Source organism: Pteronotus mesoamericanus, unplaced genomic scaffold (assembly GCF_021234165.1).
Source record: "Pteronotus mesoamericanus isolate MK-2021 breed Mesoamerican mustached bat unplaced genomic scaffold, CSHL_Meso_final contig_256, whole genome shotgun sequence".
Taxonomy (NCBI): domain Eukaryota; kingdom Metazoa; phylum Chordata; class Mammalia; order Chiroptera; family Mormoopidae; genus Pteronotus; species Pteronotus mesoamericanus.
The window spans coordinates 1,589,006-1,608,634 of NW_026555108.1; the positions used below are offsets into that span (position 1 = coordinate 1,589,006).

Here is a 19,629-nt window from a genome sequence, read left to right on the forward strand (position 1 = left end):
AAGCTCAGAGAGATAAAGGGATTTACACAAGGTTCGCATAGCTATTAATGAGTGGAAGTAGATTTGCAACACAAGGCTCCCCGATGTCGATGTCAAGATCTATATATTTCTCTGCTGTCATGGTGCTTATATACATGAGGGGAGATAACTAAATAATTAAGTAGTAGATAGTGGGACCCTGAGAGACCTTGCAAAAGGCCAGTATACAGATATTGGTGTTCATGAACCTAGCCAGTTCCTTAAAGGCCCAGAAATGTGATATCTGACTGGCTCAAAAGATTAGCATTACCACTGTTCTAACATCCGTCAGTGATTCTAGCTTACTGTTTCTCTACTGCTAGCCCTACTAAACAATGGTACTCCAGAGAAGGATTTCTTTGTAGTGGTCTCCAATTTCTGGTCTTCCCCACCTTTCCAGCTCACCTCAGTAGAGTTAAGGGGTGGGGACTTCAAAGGGCACATTGAGTTCCAGGCTCTCTCCAGAGCTTTCAGCTGTATTCCCCCCCAACGTCTCAGCTCCAGTATAGGAGGCAGAGCTGGAAAACTTTTGCAGGTCCAGCTCTGTGCATTCGATGGGAGTGTGGACCCAGTGGGAGTGGCTCTCTGAGGCGCAGGAGGCCATGGTAAAAGACTCCTGGGTAGGGAAGCCACGAGTCGAGCTGCAGTCGTCATCCAGGATGGGGTTAAGTGGCTGGGTCTCAAAGATGTTTTCACTCAGTGGAGACTCAGGACTGGTCTCCTGGCCAGGTGGCATGGGGAAGAGAGATTCCTCCTCCGCTGCCTCGTCAGCCTCAAACTGCAGCGAACCTCCTGCAACTCGAAGCAGAAAGCCACTGGGTCACCCAAAGGCAGGGTCTCCTTTCAGCAGGGCACTTGGTCCTGAGTACAAAATAGGGAAGGGACTGGGAGCTTGCACTAGCCATTTTCATCCTGGGAACCAGAGCACCTAGCACCAGGCTGAAGTCACACAGTTGAGAACCACACTTAAAGTGGGGTTTTATATTGAGGCTACCTGGTGGTAAAGCAGGGAAAAGAGTAAATTTCTTCAAGGAAAGAATAACCCTCTGTGGGAAGTAAGATTTTGACACCCAACCCCATGACTTCCAACCCTATGGTGTTATGCCTGTGTGCATGTTATATAGCAAAGGCACTTTCAGATAGTATTGATCGTGGAACTTAAAATAGGGAGATTACCCTGGATTACCCAAGTGAGCCCAATGTAATCACATGTGTCCTTAAAAGTACAAGGGGGCAGAAGGATCAGAGAGAGTATCAGAAAGATGAGTCATCAAAAAGACTCAATTCAGCCCTGGCTGGTGAGGCTCAGAGGACTGAGCACTGACCTGTGAACCAAAGTATTGCTGGTTTGATTCCCAGGACACATGCCTGGGTTGTGGGCCAGGTCCCCAGTAGGGGGTGTGCGAGAGGCAACCACACATAGATGTTTCTCTCCCTCCCCTCCCCTCTCTAAAAATAAATAAAATCTTTAAAAAAAGACTCAATTCATCATTGCTCATTTTGAAAAAGAAATGGGGTCATAAGCTAGAGAATGTGGGTGTCATCTAGGAACTGGTAAAGACCCTCCGCTGACAGTCAACAGATAAATGGGACCTCAGCTCTATAAATGCAAGGAACTGAATTCTTCCATCCTCCTGAATAATCAAGGAAATGGACTCTTCTCTGGAGCTTCCAGAAAGGAACACAACCCTACTTGACTTCAGCCTTGTGAGACTCTAAACAGAGATTCAGTTGAGCCTACAAACTTCTGATCTATGAAAATAGTGGCATTGTAAATGGGTGTCATTTGAAGCCATTGAATTTGTGGTAATTTATGCTTAAGTCTGATTTGACATCATGTGACATACTGAGAGCCTACATGTGTTTTCTTGACCTGCATATTGTGGTTGTGGTTTTATTTTTTATTAGAACTCATCAGAGCTTAAAACCATTTCAAACAAAAATTCATATTTTTGGCTTCTCTTGAAAATCCAGGAGATCTTGAAACATGGAATATTCCCTCATGGTAACAAACAACTGGAACTAACTAGTAAATTCCCCTTAGACAGGAGATGAATTCTTTAGTTTGGCACAGTCCCTACTACTCTGTATTGACTTAATATTGGATCTAATTCACACACAAATCTCTTCTATACAACCACAGTATGTGCGTAAATCAGTGACTCCTGATAAATACCTTCCCCAATGGAAAACATGTCTAACTCTCTTTCTCCTATTGAGACCCCAAAGGGAGCTGCCTGCCCTCATATTTCCTCAGAAGGATACTACATTATGATGTTGATGACAGAAAAAGCATATAAAAATTACCTGTTCTTTTCTCTGAGTCAGGAAAAGGGAGATAGGCAGCTCTCAGATGGTACTTCAACTTTCTGGGCCCTGTGGCCCAAATGCTTCATTATCCCTGTTTTATACCAATGCCCAAGGACTGGGCAACAGCTCCTATCTGAGAAACTAACCTCCAAAGTCAAATACAGGATGGTCTACCCTGAACCACAATTTCCAGAGAGTAAAGGAGAGAGAAATAGAGTTTGATAAGGGTCATAAAGGGGCAACAGTGTTCCCCTTGTGTCCCTGAAGCTCATGAAATGCTAGATTAATCTCCAGTTAAGCCCTGGATGTAGCCAAACATATCTGTTAGGCTTTCTGAAGATCATCTGGCAGGCCTTAGAGCCAAACTGACCAAGGTAAGTCCACATAAGAGGATCTTCTCATATAGAGACAGGTAAAAGTTGTATTGCTTTGGCTCTTGTATCCAGTGGGCTAAGGAGGAGTCTGAAGCACCCTGGTATCCTGTGAACTTTATTTTCACCCTTCCTTATTAAATCAACACCACTTAGCCTGTGTTCCTACTTTGGTATCTCTATATAGCTTTCAGTTCCCTTGGTGATCCTTAAGTTTTACTGAGCCTCAGTACCCTTGGCTGGAGTTTTAACACCCTGCCTGGTCCTGGCCAGCCACCATCTCACCTCCTCCATCTTTGCCCTCAGCAATATGGACATTTTGTCCCCCATTTTTGTTGATGGCTGGGGCTGGAGTTGTGCTGAAAACAGATCACAATGTTACTCCTGATTTAAATATGACCTTCCATCTGGAATTTCACATGGCTATCTCCTACTGGATGGCAAACCTTTGTGGATATCATTATTGTCTGGGGAAAAAGTCTAGGTTTGCTAGCTCTTCTGGACACTGGGCTCTCAGTTACTCACATTTGGGTTATTACTATACCAATAAGTTACCCAAGACTTCACCCACTTTTATTACAGTTATATCTCAAATCCAGCCAGCCTGCTTTCATGTTTGACATATTACCAAATCTATACCTATTAGTAGAAATGAAAATTTGTAAAAGAACAAAACCAACTAATCTAACTCTGCCTGTCATTTTAAAGATTAGGGAGAAAGAGGCCCAAAGAAGTTAGATGATGTAGAAGTTTGTGAATAAAGTTACAAAGTGATTTGGAAGTAGATTTAAAACTTAAGTCTGCAGATTTTATTTCCAAGGGTTTTTCCATGATTTTTTGTTCCTTAAAGAACCCCTATATCTTAATGAAACAAGCCCCATGAATAGGAGGGGTTAGCCTCAGGCATCTCTGAAGTCCCATGCTTTCTATTCCAGGCAGTCCACCTCTGGGGTTTTCTAGCACTGTATGGAAGGCCTATTAGTTCTCAGACCCCCAAATTCCTCTTTTCTGCTAATCATAGCCTTGTTCTTGATTTATGCAATACGTGAAGCAGCTACACTTACCATGGCGGCAATATCTGTTGAAGAACTGCTTGCAGTAAAGGAAGAAGAGCCCCAGGAAGGCCAGGGTAAACATCACGAGCAGACTGCTCACCAGTACAAGTGTGGCCTCCTGAGGGGGCACTGTGGGTACATCTGCTTTCACTAAGCTCAACTGGAAGGCGCCTGTGAGACAAGAAATTATAGGAGGTTAGTCAATGTGGGCAGTCAATAGTCACCCTGCCACTGGTCCTGAACTTCCTCAGATCATCACTCTCTCCTAGGGCCTTCTCCAATTAGGGTTGCTAAACTGGTTTTACTTCTCTGTAGATCAAGAAAAAGTATAAAGAACAAAGCAGAGAAACTGGCATAAACTGCTAATATGGTATACATTACTACAATTATTTGAAGATGCACATATTCTATGATCTTTCCATGTCACTGCTAGTTATATAACCTAGAAAAATAGAAAAAAACTAAAGTGTTCATCTGTAGGACACAGGATAAATCATTATTAGTCTTATGATATATTATATAGCACTTAAAATAATATAGAGGGGGAAACAAATTGCAAAAAGAGAGTATATAGCTTGATATCATTTATATAAAACATTATAAAATATAAATAACAGCATATATTGCCTATAAATATATACATATGTCACAAAAAATATAAGTATTAAAACATGGGTAGAGAAATGGCAGCGTCTTAATGCTCACCAATTATTCACATGCTTCCCTGCATTTCCCATACACTTTCATAATAAGGCCATCAGAGTACTTCTAGCCAATGAACTGTAAGTAGAAGTAATGTATGTCACCTGCAGACTGAAGTAGTTAAAAGCCAGTAGGGCTGCTCTATCTCTTTCCATGTCCCATTAACCTGGAAGCCACATGATCTAAATAGTATAGTCATAAGATGGAGGAAGGCCTTTGCATAGTGAAAAACAAACATATTGCATTAAGTCACTGAGATTTTGGGGTTTGTTACTGTGACATAGTCTATCAACAAGATTCATATAATTTCATGATAGTGGTTTCCTCTGGGGAGGTAGAAAGAGAATGGGACTCAGAGAGGATGAAACAGGGAATTCCATTAAACCCGTAGAATCTTCATTTGTTTGTTTGTTTATTTTATTTTTCTGGTTTTGTTTTTTTAATTATTTTATTTTTATTGTATTTTTTCCATTACCATTTAGCCCCCTTAAACATCTCTCCCCTCTGCAATCATCACACCATTGTTCATATCCATGAGTCCTCTTTAATTTTTGCTCAATCCTCCCACCCCCTAACCTGCCTCCCCTTAGCTGCCATCCTGCTCTCTATAAATGAGTCTGTCTCTATTTTGCTTGTTAGCTTAGTTTGTTTATTAGTTTCCACATATAAGTGAAATCATATGGTATTTGTCTTACTCTGACTGGCTTATTTCACTCAGCATAATGTTCTCCAGAGTCTTCATTCTTTTTTTAAAAAATCTTAAGCAAATACACAAAATGTTAAGATTTGTTAATTGTGGATGTTTGTTATTGAGCATTTTTATTTTATATTTTGTGCATTTAAATATTTCTATATATTTTAAATATTTTATGATTTAAAAAGATATCAATATTTTAAAAAGAACACGAGCAGATATATAGGTGGTAGATAGATAAAAATGATAAACAGATGGACAGATAAATTAATAGTGATATAGGCATAGACTAGATCCTGGTACTTCATTCAACCTTTATTAGTCCTAAGCACTAGTAAAGGGACTCCTATAAACCTCATATCATCATTATCATCATCTTCATCATCATCCACAAGTATACACATGTTATAATTTATAAGCTGCTTCTAAATCTATTATTTCATTAAACTTACACAGCCATCCCATAAGGCGTGAAAAACAACGAGTATCATGACTCATTTTTTTCAGGTGAGGAAAATGAGAGTCAATAAATTTCAATGATTTGCAGAGGGTTACACAGATAATACATTATGAAACCAGGATTCAAATCTGATTCCCTTGCCAATCTCCCCTACAGGAAAGAGTATGAGCAGGTAGTAGAAGTCTTTACTACCTTGTCTTACTGCCACCCAATGGGTTGGGGAATTAAAAAAAAGAGAACTGGATACAAACATTGAACCTCAGAGGTGGGGGTCTGTTTCGTGCACGGGATGCACTCTTGGTCCTGCAGGCCTCCAATGCGTGTCTTTTGGTAGAACCTGTGGTCAGAGCAATAAGCAATTGCAAGGTGATCAAACAATCAATGCCGTTGAATTGATCCTTCCTGGGACCATAGGCAGCTTTTAGAAGTCTTGCCCTCCTGGAAGCCAGTACCCACCACCATCCCTTGTGAGTTCTCTGTCTCTATGTCTGATTCTGACTCAGAGTTCCAGATACTAAGCCTATTCCCCCATTCACCACACCTTGTACCAAAAGGGTAACTAGTATCACAAGAGAGGGGAGCTCTGCTTTGATACCAAGTTCTTTGTAATCTCTTTTAAGTCTAAAGTGAGATACATCTTGAATCTTGGGCCTGGGCTAAGCATGCTAGTATGATAATAAAGTTGTTAAGTACTCATCTGTGGCTGACCATGGGCTAAGCACTTTACAGGGGGATCTTGGCAGTGTACTGCTTCTCCCTAGTGGGAACATGAAGTCATCATGATATGGACAGTTAGAACATTTCAACTAGGCTTTGAAAGATAATGTTAAGAGAGACTTCCAAGGGCTGGAGAAGGCCCAGAACAGCTTGGTTCCATACAGCAGGCTCACCTGGGTAGACAGTCCCCACAGACAGCATTAGAGGTAGCTGTGCAGTTGGCCTTCTGAACACGATTGATGACAGCACAGGTGATGCAAATTTGACATCTATGATGGCCCCAGCTGCTTTTGTATCTGCGGGGAGGGCAGGCTGTGCAGTATGCATCTCCCCCTTCTCCATAACCACAATCCTGCAGAGAAATGGGAGTCATTAACCTTGCTGTATAGGAACTTGGATAGAAGATCAGCTTTGGGATAAGTGCGCATTTTATAGAGCTTACAAACTGCACGTTGAAACCCATTACCAAGTCATGAAATTAATTTACTGCATTGCAGCCAGCACTGAAAATTGAAATAAGACAAAATAAAATAATGATATTAAATGCCAGAGTGCATAGTAGGTATTAAAGCTAGGTGCTTATATCAGTCAGTGTACACTAAGCTATGCTACGGCAAAAAACAAACTACAATCTCGATGTCTTAAAAAAAAAGTTTATTTCTTACTCACACTATTTGCCTACCAAAGGTTTTCTGGGGGCTCTACTTTATATTATCTTTAATTAGTTCCCCAGGATTACAGAGTCTTCATCTTTGTGCTGCCATGATTAGAAGCATTAGGGAAAAGAGAACATTGTGAATTGTGTACTGGCTCTTCCCATTTCATCCTGCTCACATATCCTGAACCACACATATCACCCGATCATTAGTAACTATGAAAGTAAAAGAAAGTGAAATTCTACAATGTTCTAGAAAGTGGGGAGCTACAGAGATTTAACATATAGTTGTATTCACAATTTACCTCAGTATTGCTTTATAAAACTTTTACAGATAAAACATATGTAGGTATGTATTGGGTTATAATGAAAAATTTCATTTTTTAAAATTTATAAATCATGTTCATTCTATTACAGTTGTTTCTATTTTTCCCCATTTAGCCCCCTCCACCCATCCCACCGCCCCCACCCCCAACTCCCACAGTCAATTCCCACTCTGTTGTCCATGACCATGAGTCATTCATACATGTTCTTTGTCTAGGCCCTTTCCCACCTTTCCACCATTGTCCTCTTTCCCCCTCCCCTCTGGTCACTTTCAGTGTGCTCCATGTTTCTGTGTCAGTGGTTTATTTTGTTCGTTAGTTTATTTTGTTGAATAGAGTTAGTTTATTTTGTCACTTATAGGTGAGATCATATAGTATTTGTTTTTCATCAACTGGCTTATTTCACTTAGCTTAATATTCTCCAGTTCCATCCATGTTATCACAAAAGGTAGGAGTTCCATCTCTCTCTTTATTTCTTAAATGCAGATTGATTTTATTTATATTTTTAATGTCATAGTTAATTATAAAATATTTAAAAAATTTAAAACCATTATAAAGTCTCAGTAATTAAACCAACATGACACCAGCACAGAAATATCAAGTAGATCAATGAAATATAATGAGCATTCTGGAGACAAATGTATATATCTGTCTAACAATGTACCATATGAATAAGTTGATATTACAAATCAATGGGTAAAATAAGGATTATTCAACAAATAAAGTGCATGGACCACTATTACTTGAAATAAAACAAATATAGAGCTCTATTTCACATTGTCTTGTACCTAGTTCAGGATAATTAGAATGGTGGACAGTGGCCCAGAGTCTGAGAGTCCCCAGTAGAGGTGATTGGGGTATGGACTTAATTAGCTGCTCAAAAAAGGGAACTGACTGGCCTTTAGCCAGGGCCTCAAAGTGGGCCAAGACAGCATTTCTAAAAACAGTATTACACTGATATATAATAAATGGCATGTATTTAAAGTGTACAGTTTGATGATGTTTAATTTGAATAAACACCCATGAAACCAAAAAAAAAAAAAAATAAAAATAAAATAAAACAAATATAGAGCTCTATTTCACATATTATACAAAAAATATTCAGGGGAGTTAAAAATCAATATGTAGAATCTAAGGAGTTTTAGAAGAAAATAGAAGGAATATTTTTCATGACTTGAAGTAAAATATTCAACCCCAGAAGCTATAAAGTAAATATTGACAATATGACTATATTAAACATTTAACTATATAGTAATATACATATAACAAAAGTTAAAAGACTAGGAATACAATAGAAAAGTATTTTCAACACATCTAAAACATGGTTAACAGTATTTTTTTTCTTTTTGTTTTTGTATTTAAGGAAAAAAAGTTCTACAAACCTTTAATCAATAAATGGATAAGGAATACCAAAAAGTCATTTAAAGCTTTTTTTCATTAAAAATAAAATGGAAATAGGCAAGAAATATACTAAAACAGGTTTAGTTTAAACAAATAGTAAAGAAACAATTAAAATGACATCATTGTCATAAACAGAATAATAAGTATTAAAAATACTGGTAATATCAAGTATTGGCAACTGTGAAAGGAACTGGGTATTCATAGAAACTTTTTCTTCACCTAAAAGCAGTCCCTTTAGCATATTAGGCAGTGCTGGTTTGGTGGAGGTGTATTCCTTTAGCCTTCTTTTGTCTGGAAAACTCCTTATTTCACCCTCCATTTTAATGGAGAGCCTTGCTGGGTAGAGCAGTCTTGGTTGCAGGCTGTTGCTTTTATTACTTGGAATATTTCTTGCCAGTCCCTTCTGGCTTGCAGTGTTTCTGTTGAGAAGTCAGATGCTACCTGTATTGGGGCTCCCTTATATGTTACTTGTGTGTCTTTTTCTCTCCTCCAATTAGAGAAGTTTTCCATCATTACTTTTCAAACAGGTTCTCTATCTCTTCCTCATCCTCTTCTCCTTCTGGTATCCTTATTGCATGGATATTATTTCATCTCAGGTTGTCCTGCATTTCCCTCAATGCCTCTTCATTCTTTTTAGTCTTTTTTCATTTTCTTCCTCTTTCTGGGAGCTTTTTTCTACCTTGTCTTCCAGCTCCCTGATTCTGTCCTCACCTTCATCTAGCCTGCTTTTGATTCCTTCTACTGTGTTCTTCGAGTCTGAAATTGTATTCTTCATTTCCTCTTGTCTCTTATTGACAGCTTCTATGTCCTTTTTCATGCTGATATAGTTTGCAGTATGTTCCTCATAGTTTCCATGTAGTTTTTGGTAATTGTCTCTGAGGTGACTGAGCTCATTGAGCTTCCTTAGAACTGTTGTTTGGAACTCAATATCTGAGAGTTTACTTGCCTCTATTTCATTTTGTTCTCTTTCTGGGGATTCCTCATTTCCCTTTGAGTGGGGCATACTTCTTTGTCTTCTCATTATTTGTGAGATTCTTCTCTTTTGCTTCTGCTTCTTAAGTTGATCCTTCTTGATTTCCTGACTTTGTGGTGTGAACTTCTATGGTTGGAGACCACTGTTTTTTCTCTCTGGATCTGCCTCTGATGTCAGATGTCATCCCTGTCTGACTTTAGCTAGTCTCTTCGAGGCTTTAGTAAACTACTGTTCGTTGCTTTCTCCTTTGGCTGTTAATCTATTTACTCTGCACTCAGCAGGGCGCCTTATACGGCTCAGGGCAGGGCGGAGTCCCTTCTGGGGGCGGGGTTATTGGGTCCTCTCCAGCTGCAGCCCTATGGGGGAGGGGTCCGCACTGGGATCCCGCCAGTTACTCTCTTTGTTCTCTTCCCAAAGCCTCTGTCTCCATCTCTCAAGTGTCTCTAGACCTCTGTGTGCCCCCTTTAGCCAGAGATCTACTGTCTGTGGCTGCCACTCTGCACTCAGCAGGCAGCTTAGACAGCACAGGGCAGGTTGGAACCCCATCTGGGGGCAGGGCTATTGGGTCCTTTGTCTCTGAAACCACTCAGGGAGGTGGTCTCCGCCTGAGCAAGATGGCTGCTGCCGCATGGGGGATGAGTCAGCACCGAGATCCTGGCGGCTTTTTTCTCAGTTCTCTCCCCAAAGCCTCCTTCCCCAGTCTCTCCTCCGGCATCTCTAGCCCACTCTGCCCCAACCTTTACTGGAGACCAGGGTAAGTGACTGCAAATAAAAATTTATGCGTTGGCCCTTTAAACAGTTCTTTGCGATTCCAGCCTCCTGTCTCTGGCAGAGAGCAATCCTGCCGCTTTTTGCAGCTGGCTGTTTTCTGGGTGCCTTTTGAGCTCTGGTGCTGTGGGCTACAGATCCCCACTTTTGGTTTAGACTCCCTCTTCTCAGGGGGATCCCACTGACCGTTTCAATATCCTTCTGGTGCTGCCGCCCGTGGGCACCCCGCCCGCCTTCTCAGGTCTGTACCGCACTCCTTATCACATTGCCCTAAAGCCAATTCTTCTGTGTCGGAGGTTACAAGGCTCCTCTCTTGCTCTTGTTCAGTTGTTTGTGCCAGGTGATTTCTCTTCAATTTAGTTGTAATTCCAGGTAGGTCCTGGGAGGAGGTCAGTCTGACTTCCACTCACTCCTCCGTTATCTTGATTCTCCAGAGAAATTTATTTCTTACTCTTGGTAATGTTAAAAAATGTTTGAATGACAATGGTATAGAGGAGAGACGAATTATCCAGCTGGCTCTTGGCTCAGGTGTAGTATTGACTCAGGGTTGCTCTGGCTAGCCCCTCTCAGTTTTTGAGAATCAAAAGAGATTGAAATAGATGATCCATAAATATTCTTCTCGCTATAGCATTTTAATCTAAGAAAAAGGCTCCAGCTTGGTGTGTCATAGTTCTTTCTCAAAGACAGAACTCTAGTTATAAATGGAAATGAACTATTTGATAGTTCTGGCAGAAGCTGGCTGATTGTTCATGAAACTCATTCTTCTTTCTCTTTGGGAATATCATAGCCAACTTTCTCTATGCCTACTGCAGTTAGTTGGGGCCATATGCCTACATTCTAGCCAATGGATTAAAATAATGTGTGTATCTCCCAGGCCAGCCACCTCAAATACTTGTTTTTGGCTTTATATTTATTTTATAATTAAAATATCCTTAATTTCCTTTATACTTTGATATTCTTGTAGAAAATATAAATGTTGAACGATGTTGAAATCCATATATTAAAAATAACAAAGGATGTCAGGACAAAGGAAGAGACAGCAGTTCCAAGCTTTTTCATTCCCTAATAGGAACATACAAAAGCAAGCAGAAACTGTCAGAATCAACGTTGTGATAGCTCCTGGAAACAGTCAAAGGTTTATGCAATGAAGCAAATGCTGAATCAAGAAAAAGGCAAATTATAAATGATACTTTATTGTTGTTCAAGTACAGTAGTCTCCATTTCCCCCCACTCCGCCCCTCCCTTCTCACCCCCACCTCCCACCCTCAATCCTACTCCCCTTCGGCTTTGTCCATGGGTCCTTTATACATGTTCATTGACAAACCTTCCCCTTCTTTCCCATGTTATCCCCTCCCCTCTGGTTACTCTCAGGTTGCTCTTTATTTCCATGTCTCTGGTTATATTTTAATTGCTTGTTTGTTTTGTTGATTAGGTTCCATTTATAGATGAGATCATATGGTATTTATCTTTCACCACCTGGCTTATTTACTTAGCATAATGCTCTCCAGCTCCATCCATGCTGTTGCAAAAGGTAGGAGCTCTTTCTTTCTTTTTTCTGCATAGTATTCCACTTTGTAACTGTACCATAGATTTTTGATCCACTCATTTAGTGATGGACATTTAGGCTGTTTCCAACACTTGGCTATTGTAAATTGTGTTGCTATGAACGTTGGGGTGCATAGGTTCTTTTGAATTGGTGTTTCAGGATTCTCAGGGTATAATCCCAGCAGTGTAATCTCTGGGTCAAAAGGCAGTTCCATTTTTAGCTTTTTGAGGAGATTCCACACTGCTTTCCACAGTGGCTGCACCAGTCTGCATTCCCTCCAACATTGTACTAGGGTTCCCTTTTCTCTGCATCCTCACCAGCACTTGTTGTTTATTGATTTCTTTATTATGGCCATTCTGATCAATGTGAAGTTGTATCTCATTGTGGCATTAATTTGCATCTCTCTGATGGTTAGTGATGCTGAACATACTTTCATATGGCTTTTTAAATTTACTTTTTATTATTTTAGTAGTTTTTTAAATTTATAAATCATGTTTATTCTATTACAGTTGTTTCTATTTTTCCCCATTTAGCCCCCTCCACCCATCCCACCACCACCACCACCCACTCCCACAGTCAATTCCCACTCTGTTGTCCATGTCCATGGGTCATTCGTACGTGTTCTTTGTCTAGGCCCTTCCCCTTCTTTCCACCATTGTCCTCTTTCCCCCTCCCCTCTGGTCACTTTCAGTCAGCTCCATGTTTCCGTGCCTGTGGTTATTCTGTTCGTTAGTTTATTTTGTTGAATAGTGTCCAATTATAGGAGAGATCATATAGTATTTGTTTTTCATCAACTGGCTTATTTCACTTAGCTTAATATTCTCCAGTTCCATCCATGTTATCACAAAAGGTAGGAGTTCCATCTCTCTCTCTCTCTCTCTCTCTCTCTCTCTCTTTCTTAAATGCAGATTGATTTTGTCTATTTTTTTAAATGTCAAAGTTAATTATACAGTGTTAAAAAATTTAAAACCATTATAAAGTCTCAGTAATTAAACCAACATGACATCAGCACAGAAATAATCAATCAGATCAATTAAATATAATGAGCATTCTAGAGACAAATATATATATCTGCCTAACAATGGAATATATGATTAAGTTGATATTACACATCACTGGATAAAATAAGGTTATTCAATGAATAAGGTACATGGACCACCATTACTTGAAATAAAAAAATACAGAGCCCTATTTCACACATTATACAAGAAATATTCAGGGGAGTTAAAAATCAATATGTAGGTAGAATCTAAGAGGTTTAGGATAAAAAACAAAGTTATAATTTTCTTACCTTGAACTAAAATAGTCAAACCCAGAAACTATAAAATAAAATATTGACAATATGAGTATATTAAACATTTCAGACTGTACTGTAATATACATATAAAAAAAGTTAAAGGACAAGTAATAGAATAGGGTAGTATTTGCAACACATCTAAAAAAGGGTTAATGGTTTGTTTGCATTTTTAGGGAAAAAATTCTCCAAACATTTAATAAAAGATTAGATAAAGAATACCAAATAGTCATTTAAAGCTTCTTAAAATAATAGAAATAGACAGGAAATATACAAAACAGGTTTAGTTTCAATAAATAATACAGGAATAATTAAAATAACATATCATTGTCACAATCTGATTAATACATATTAAAAATATTGGTAATATCAAGTATTGGCAACTGTGAAAGGAACTGGGTATTCATAGAAACTTTTTCTTCACCTAAAAGCAGTCCCTTTAGCATATTAGGCAGTGCTGGTTTGGTGGAGGTGTATTCCTTTAGCCTTCTTTTGTCTGGAAAACTCCTTATTTCACCCTCCATTTTAATGGAGAGCCTTGCTGGGTAGAGCAGTCTTGGTTGCAGGCTGTTGCTTTTATTACTTGGGATATTTCTTGCCAGTCCCTTCTGGCTTGCAGTGTTTCTGTTGAGAAGTCAGATGCTACCTGTATTGGGGTTCCCTTATATGTTACCACCTGTTTCTCCCTTGCTGCCTTCAGGATTCTCTGTTTCTCTTTGATATTTGCCATTTTAATGATGATGTGTCTTGGAGTGGGCCTCATTGGGTTCCTCTTGAATGGGACCCTCTGTGCTTCCTGGACTTGTGTGTCTTTTTCTCTCCTCCAATTAGAGAAGTTTTCCATCATTACTTTTCAAACAGGTTCTCTATCTCTTCCTCATCCTCTTCTCCTTCTGGTATTCCTATTACACGGATATTATTTTGTTTCAGATTGTCCTGCATTTCCCTCAATGCCTCTTCATTCTTTTTGAGTCTGTTTTCATTTTCTTCCTCTTTCTGGGAGCTTTTTTTTTTTTTACCATGTCCTCTAGCTTGCTGATTCAGTCCTCAGCTTCATCTAGCCTGCTTTTGATTCCTTCCACTGTGTTCTTTGAGTCTGAAATTGTATTCTTCATTTCCTCTTGTCTGTTATTGACAGTTTCTATTTCCTTTTTAATGCTGATATAGTTTTCAGTATGTTCCTCATAGTTTCCGTGTAGTTTTTGGTAATTGTCTCTGAGGTGACTGAGCTCATTGAGCTTCCTTAGAACTGTTGTTTGGGACTCAATATCTGAGAGTTTACTTGCCTCTATTTCATTTTGTTCTCTTTCTGGGGATTCCTCCTTTCCCTTCCTTTGGGGGGGGTGTTCCTTTGTCTTCCCATTATTTGTGAGACTCTTCTTTTTTGCTTCTGCTTCTTACATTGATCCTTCTTGATTTCCTGACTTTGTGGTGTGAACTTCTATGGTAAAAAACCGCTGTTTTTACTTTCTGGATCTGGCTCTGATGATGTCAGATGTCGTCCCTGTCTGACCTTTGACAGTCTGTTCGAGACTTCCAGTAATATACTGTTTATGGCAGTTTCCTTCAGTTGCTAATCCATTTACTCTACACTCAGCAGGGCACCTTAGACAGCTCAGGGTGGGGCGGAGTCCTTCCTGGGGGCGGGGTTTCAGCACTGGGATCCTGCCGGCTACTCTCTCCATTCTCTCCTCAAAGCCTTCATCCCCAGTCTCTCCTTAAGTTTCTCCAACTTCTGTGTGCCCCCTTTAGCCAGGGATCTACTGTCTGTAGCTGCCACTCTGCACTCAGCAGGTGGCTTAGATCACGCAGGGTGGGGTAGAATCCCACCTGGGCCCGGGCTATTGGGTCCTCTGTCACTGGTGTTGCTCAGCGGCAGTGGTCTCTGCCTGAGCAAGATGGCTGCTGCCGCGTTGGGGATGAGGCAGCACCGAGATCCCGCCGGCTACTCTCTCAGTTCTCTCCCCAAAGTCTCCTTCCTCAGTCTCTCCTTGGGTGTCTCTAGCCCACTCTGCCCCAACCTTTGCCAGAAACAAGGGTAAGTGGCTGCAAATAAAAATTTTGTGTTGGCCCTTTAAACAGTTCTTTGCATCTCCAGCCACCTGTGGCTTGCAGAGAGCAACGCTGCTGCTTTTTGCAGCTGGCTGTTTTCTGGGTACCTTTTGGGCTCTGGTGCTGTGGGCTAGAGATCCCCACTTTTGGTTTAGACTCCCTCTTCTCAGGGGGATCCAGCTGGCCATTTCAATATCCTTCTGGTGTTGTTGCCCATGGGTACCCCACCCCCCTTCTTGAGTCTCTACCACACTCCTTATCAGTTAGATTGCGCTAAAGCCCATTCTCTTGTTTCCAGTGTTACAGGGCTCTTCTCTCGCTATTGTTCAGTTGTTTGTTCCAGGTGATTTCTCCACAATTTAATTGTTATTCCAGGTTGTTCCTTGGAGGATGTCAGTGTGACTTTCACTCACTCCTCCGCCATCTCGATCTCCCCTTTCATATGTCTTTGGACCCTCTGTATGTCCTCCTTGAAGTGTCTGTTCAGGTTCTTTGCCCATTTTTTAATTGGGTTGTCTTCGTAGAATAGAGTCATGTGAATTCTAGGAACATTTTGTGCCATTTTTACTTGCTCTTAACACAGACTTCTCCCCATAGCAGTACCAGTTAAAGTGGAGGCAGTCTTTAAGTGGCATCAAACCATGTTTCTAGTGTGAGATCCTTATCCCTAGTTTCCCAGTGAGCTTAGCAAAACTTATTTGCAAACTACTGTGTATGTGTGGTTTAACCTGTCTGTGGGTTACCTGAAGGGCTGATACATGGTGCTTACTTCTGTTTTACTTGATTCAGAATGCAGGCTGAAAAAAGGGTGGGCATTTGTTTAAAAAATGTTACTAAGCAAAGTAATAAAGTACAGATACCTGGGAAAATAAATAATGGGTGAAGACACACGATAGTGTGTCTAATCTTGGGAGCTAAAGTTGGAAGAAATCCTTTAGGAAATTAAGACATTTACAAGTGCCCATATATATGGGATGATTTAGAAAAGCTCATGCATGTGTAGGGCAAGACACATTCTGAGAAAAGACCAGGGAAGACTCAAAGTTTACACACTGGGCTGATACATCAATTAAGTCCAAGTTTTGCAAAGTGTTGAAGGAGTGTTTCAGCACAGAGCCAATCTGCAAAAACTGGGAAAGGGGTGCATGTGTGTGTGTGTTCTTTTGTTGTTGTTGTTATTTTTTTAACTCTAGGAACTCAAGGAAATCTCTCAAAATATTAACTGAACACAGTCTAAAGCAACACAGACTTAAGTGACCACATATGGCAGTCTTTGCAACAATACCTTCGGAAAACACCTCAACAAATGGACTACTATAGCCAATAACAAATAAAGTTATTTTAAAACAGCTAAATGTGAGGGAGAAGGAGAATCTGATTTCCAGAGTTACCAAATTAGAATAAAATATGACTAGTTGTCAAGAATAACAAAAGCAAGTCATAAAATAAGCAGGAATAAATATATAGCTCATTTGAAGAAACAAATACAATTGACAAAAACTCTTCTTGGAGATGTTAAAATATTGAAATTACTAGACAATGACTAAAAGTGCTGTCTTAAATATGATAAAAAAAGTGTACAAAGACTAAAGACAATCAGGAAATATATGTATAAACATAATGGGAATATAAATAAAGAAGAAAATATAGAAAGAAACGAAACAGAAATACAGGAGATGAAAAATAAAAGAACTGAAATTAAAAATTCACAAGACTGCCCTGACTGGTATGGTTCATTTGGTTGGCCCTCATCCCACAAAATGAAAGATTGCCAGTTTAATTCCTAATCAGGGTACATGCTTGGGTTGCAGGTTCGGTCTCCAGTTGGGGCATGGTCCCTCATTGAGGTGTGTAGACGAGGCAACAGATCAATGGTTTTCTCTCACATTTATGTTTCTCCCTTTTCTTTCTCCCCCCCTTCCCTTCTCTCTAAAAATAAATGTATAAAATCTTTAAAAATTCACTGGATTTATTCAACAGTATATCTGAGAAGGCAGAACAAGGAATGAGCAAACTAGGAGGCAAGAAAGTTGTGAAGACGATCAAAACAATAATAAATAAACAAGTGTAAGAGACATTGTTATGTGTATTAACATACACATTACAGGAGTCCCAGAGGAAAAAGAGAAATAGAGGGACACAAGAGAAGAAATAATATTTGAAAAAATAATGCTGAAAATTTCCTAAATTTGCTGAAATACATAAACACATCCACAATGCTCAATGAACTTCAAGTAGGAGTCATAGAGACTCATACTGAGACATAAACAAAACATTGTTAACTAAAGACAAAGACAATACCTTTAAGTAGCAAGAGAGAAACAACTTGTTAAGTACAAAAGATCCTCAATAAGGTAAAAAGGTCAATTTTTCTTCAGAAACTGTGGAGACTAGAAGGCAATAATGTGACATATTTAAGTAAAAAAATATAAATTGTTAACCAAAAGTTTTATGCCCAGCAAAAATATCATTTAAAAATGGAGAAATTAAAACATTCTTAGATAAAAGGTGAGGGAGTTTGATACCACTACATGTGTTCTACAAGATTTGCTAAAGGCAGTTTTCTGGTTATTAACAGATAGTAACTCAAAGCCATACAAAATAAGAAATATCTCTGGTAATGGTAAATACATAGACAAATATAGGAGGTAGCATTATTGTAGATTTTGTTTTTAAATTCATGTTTTATTTCCTATATGATTTAAAATAAAAAAAATAGTTATAAATTTGTTATGGGGCACATAAGGATTAAGATAACAAAAAAAGTGACAACAATAATATTAAGGGAGGTGAGAAAAAGCTGAATAAGAGTATAGTTTTTGCGTGTTATTGGAGCTGGTATTAGTTCAAACTACATTGTTAAAATTTAGGATGCTAAATGGAATCCACATGTAACCACAAGGAAAATATCTAAAATATACACAATAGCAATGATAGAGAAATTAATACTTCTCACTGCAAAAAAGTAAACTAACAAAAAATGCAATGACGTAAAAAATAAAAGATATAATATGATATGACATATATAAAACAAATAATAAAATGTCAGAAGTATTCTTTTATAGTATTATTTTTAATGCCAATACATAAAGCTCCACAAAGGCAAATTGGCAGACTGAAATTTTAAAAGAGGCATGATTCACCTATATACTGTCTAGAAAATAGTCACTTTAGATCCAAAGACACAGATAGGTTGAAAGTAAAAGGGTGAAAAACATATTCCATGCCAACTACCAAAAAGCGAGCTGGAGTGTCTATATTAATGTGAGACAAAATAGACTTTAAGTAAAAACTTCTACAAGAGGCAAGGACAGACATTATATATTAATAAAGGGTCAATACACCAAGAAATATGAAAAAATATATAAAAACATATGCACCAATAACAGAGCCCCCAAATCTATGAAGCAAGCCTTGACAGAACTTAAGTCAGCAATAAAAATTCTACAAAACTAGTTGTAGACTTCAATATCCTACTTTCAATAATGGATTGAATATCTAGAGAGGGTTTTATTTTTTTTAAGATTTTATTTATTAATTTTTAGAGAAGGGAAGAGAGGGAGAGAAACATCAATGTGTGGCTCCATCCCTTGCGCCCCTTCCTGGGGACCTGCCATGCAACCAGGCATGTGCCCTACACTGGGAATCAAACCAGTAACCCTGTGGCTCACAGGCCGGTGCTCAATCCATTAAGCCACACCAGCCAGGGCATAGAGAGGGTTTTAAAAACTGTAAACCAACTAACGTACCTGGCACATATAGAACACTATACGCAACAAAAGAATACATGTTCTTCTCAACTGCACATAGCAATCTAGGATAGGCTACAAAAGGTTACAAAACGTCTCAATTAATTTTATTTATTTTTCCAAGTGCAAGCATTTTTTAAAATTTTCCTCTACTTTCTTTTTACATGAATATTGGGATGACATTCACTAATAAAATTATATAGGTTTCAGGTGTATGAATCTATAATATATGATCTGTATATTGTATGTTCATCACCCCAAGTCAAGTCTCCTTTCCATCACCATTTATCCCTCCTTTACACTCTTTTACATCCCCACAAAGCCCTTCCCCTCACATAATCCCCATGCAGTTGTCTGTGTTGATAAGGTTTTTGGTTTTGTTAATCTCTTTACCTTTATAACCCAACCACACAACCTCACTCCCCTCTGAAAACTGTCTATTCTACCGAGTTTGTCTCTATTTTGTTACTTTGAGTCTAACATTTGTCTTTAATCCATTTTTGAGTTTATTCTTGTGTATGGTACAATAAGGTTGTTCAGT

General features: G+C 39.0%; 1 protein-coding gene across 1 annotated transcript in view; it reads right to left on the reverse strand.

Annotated features, from left to right (window-relative positions):
* Positions 1–414: 414 nt before the first annotated feature.
* EDA2R (ectodysplasin A2 receptor) overlaps positions 415–19,629 on the reverse strand; it is an 81,114-nt gene continuing 61,899 nt past the window's right edge. The window contains exons 3-6 of the mRNA XM_054574200.1: positions 6,501–6,679; positions 5,862–5,947; positions 3,764–3,925; positions 415–810 (exon numbers count right to left, since the gene is read on the reverse strand). Of these exons, the coding sequence (XP_054430175.1) occupies positions 434–810; positions 3,764–3,925; positions 5,862–5,947; positions 6,501–6,679 (804 nt within the window). The 3' untranslated portion in view covers positions 415–433. The remainder of the gene's footprint in view (positions 811–3,763; positions 3,926–5,861; positions 5,948–6,500; positions 6,680–19,629) is intronic.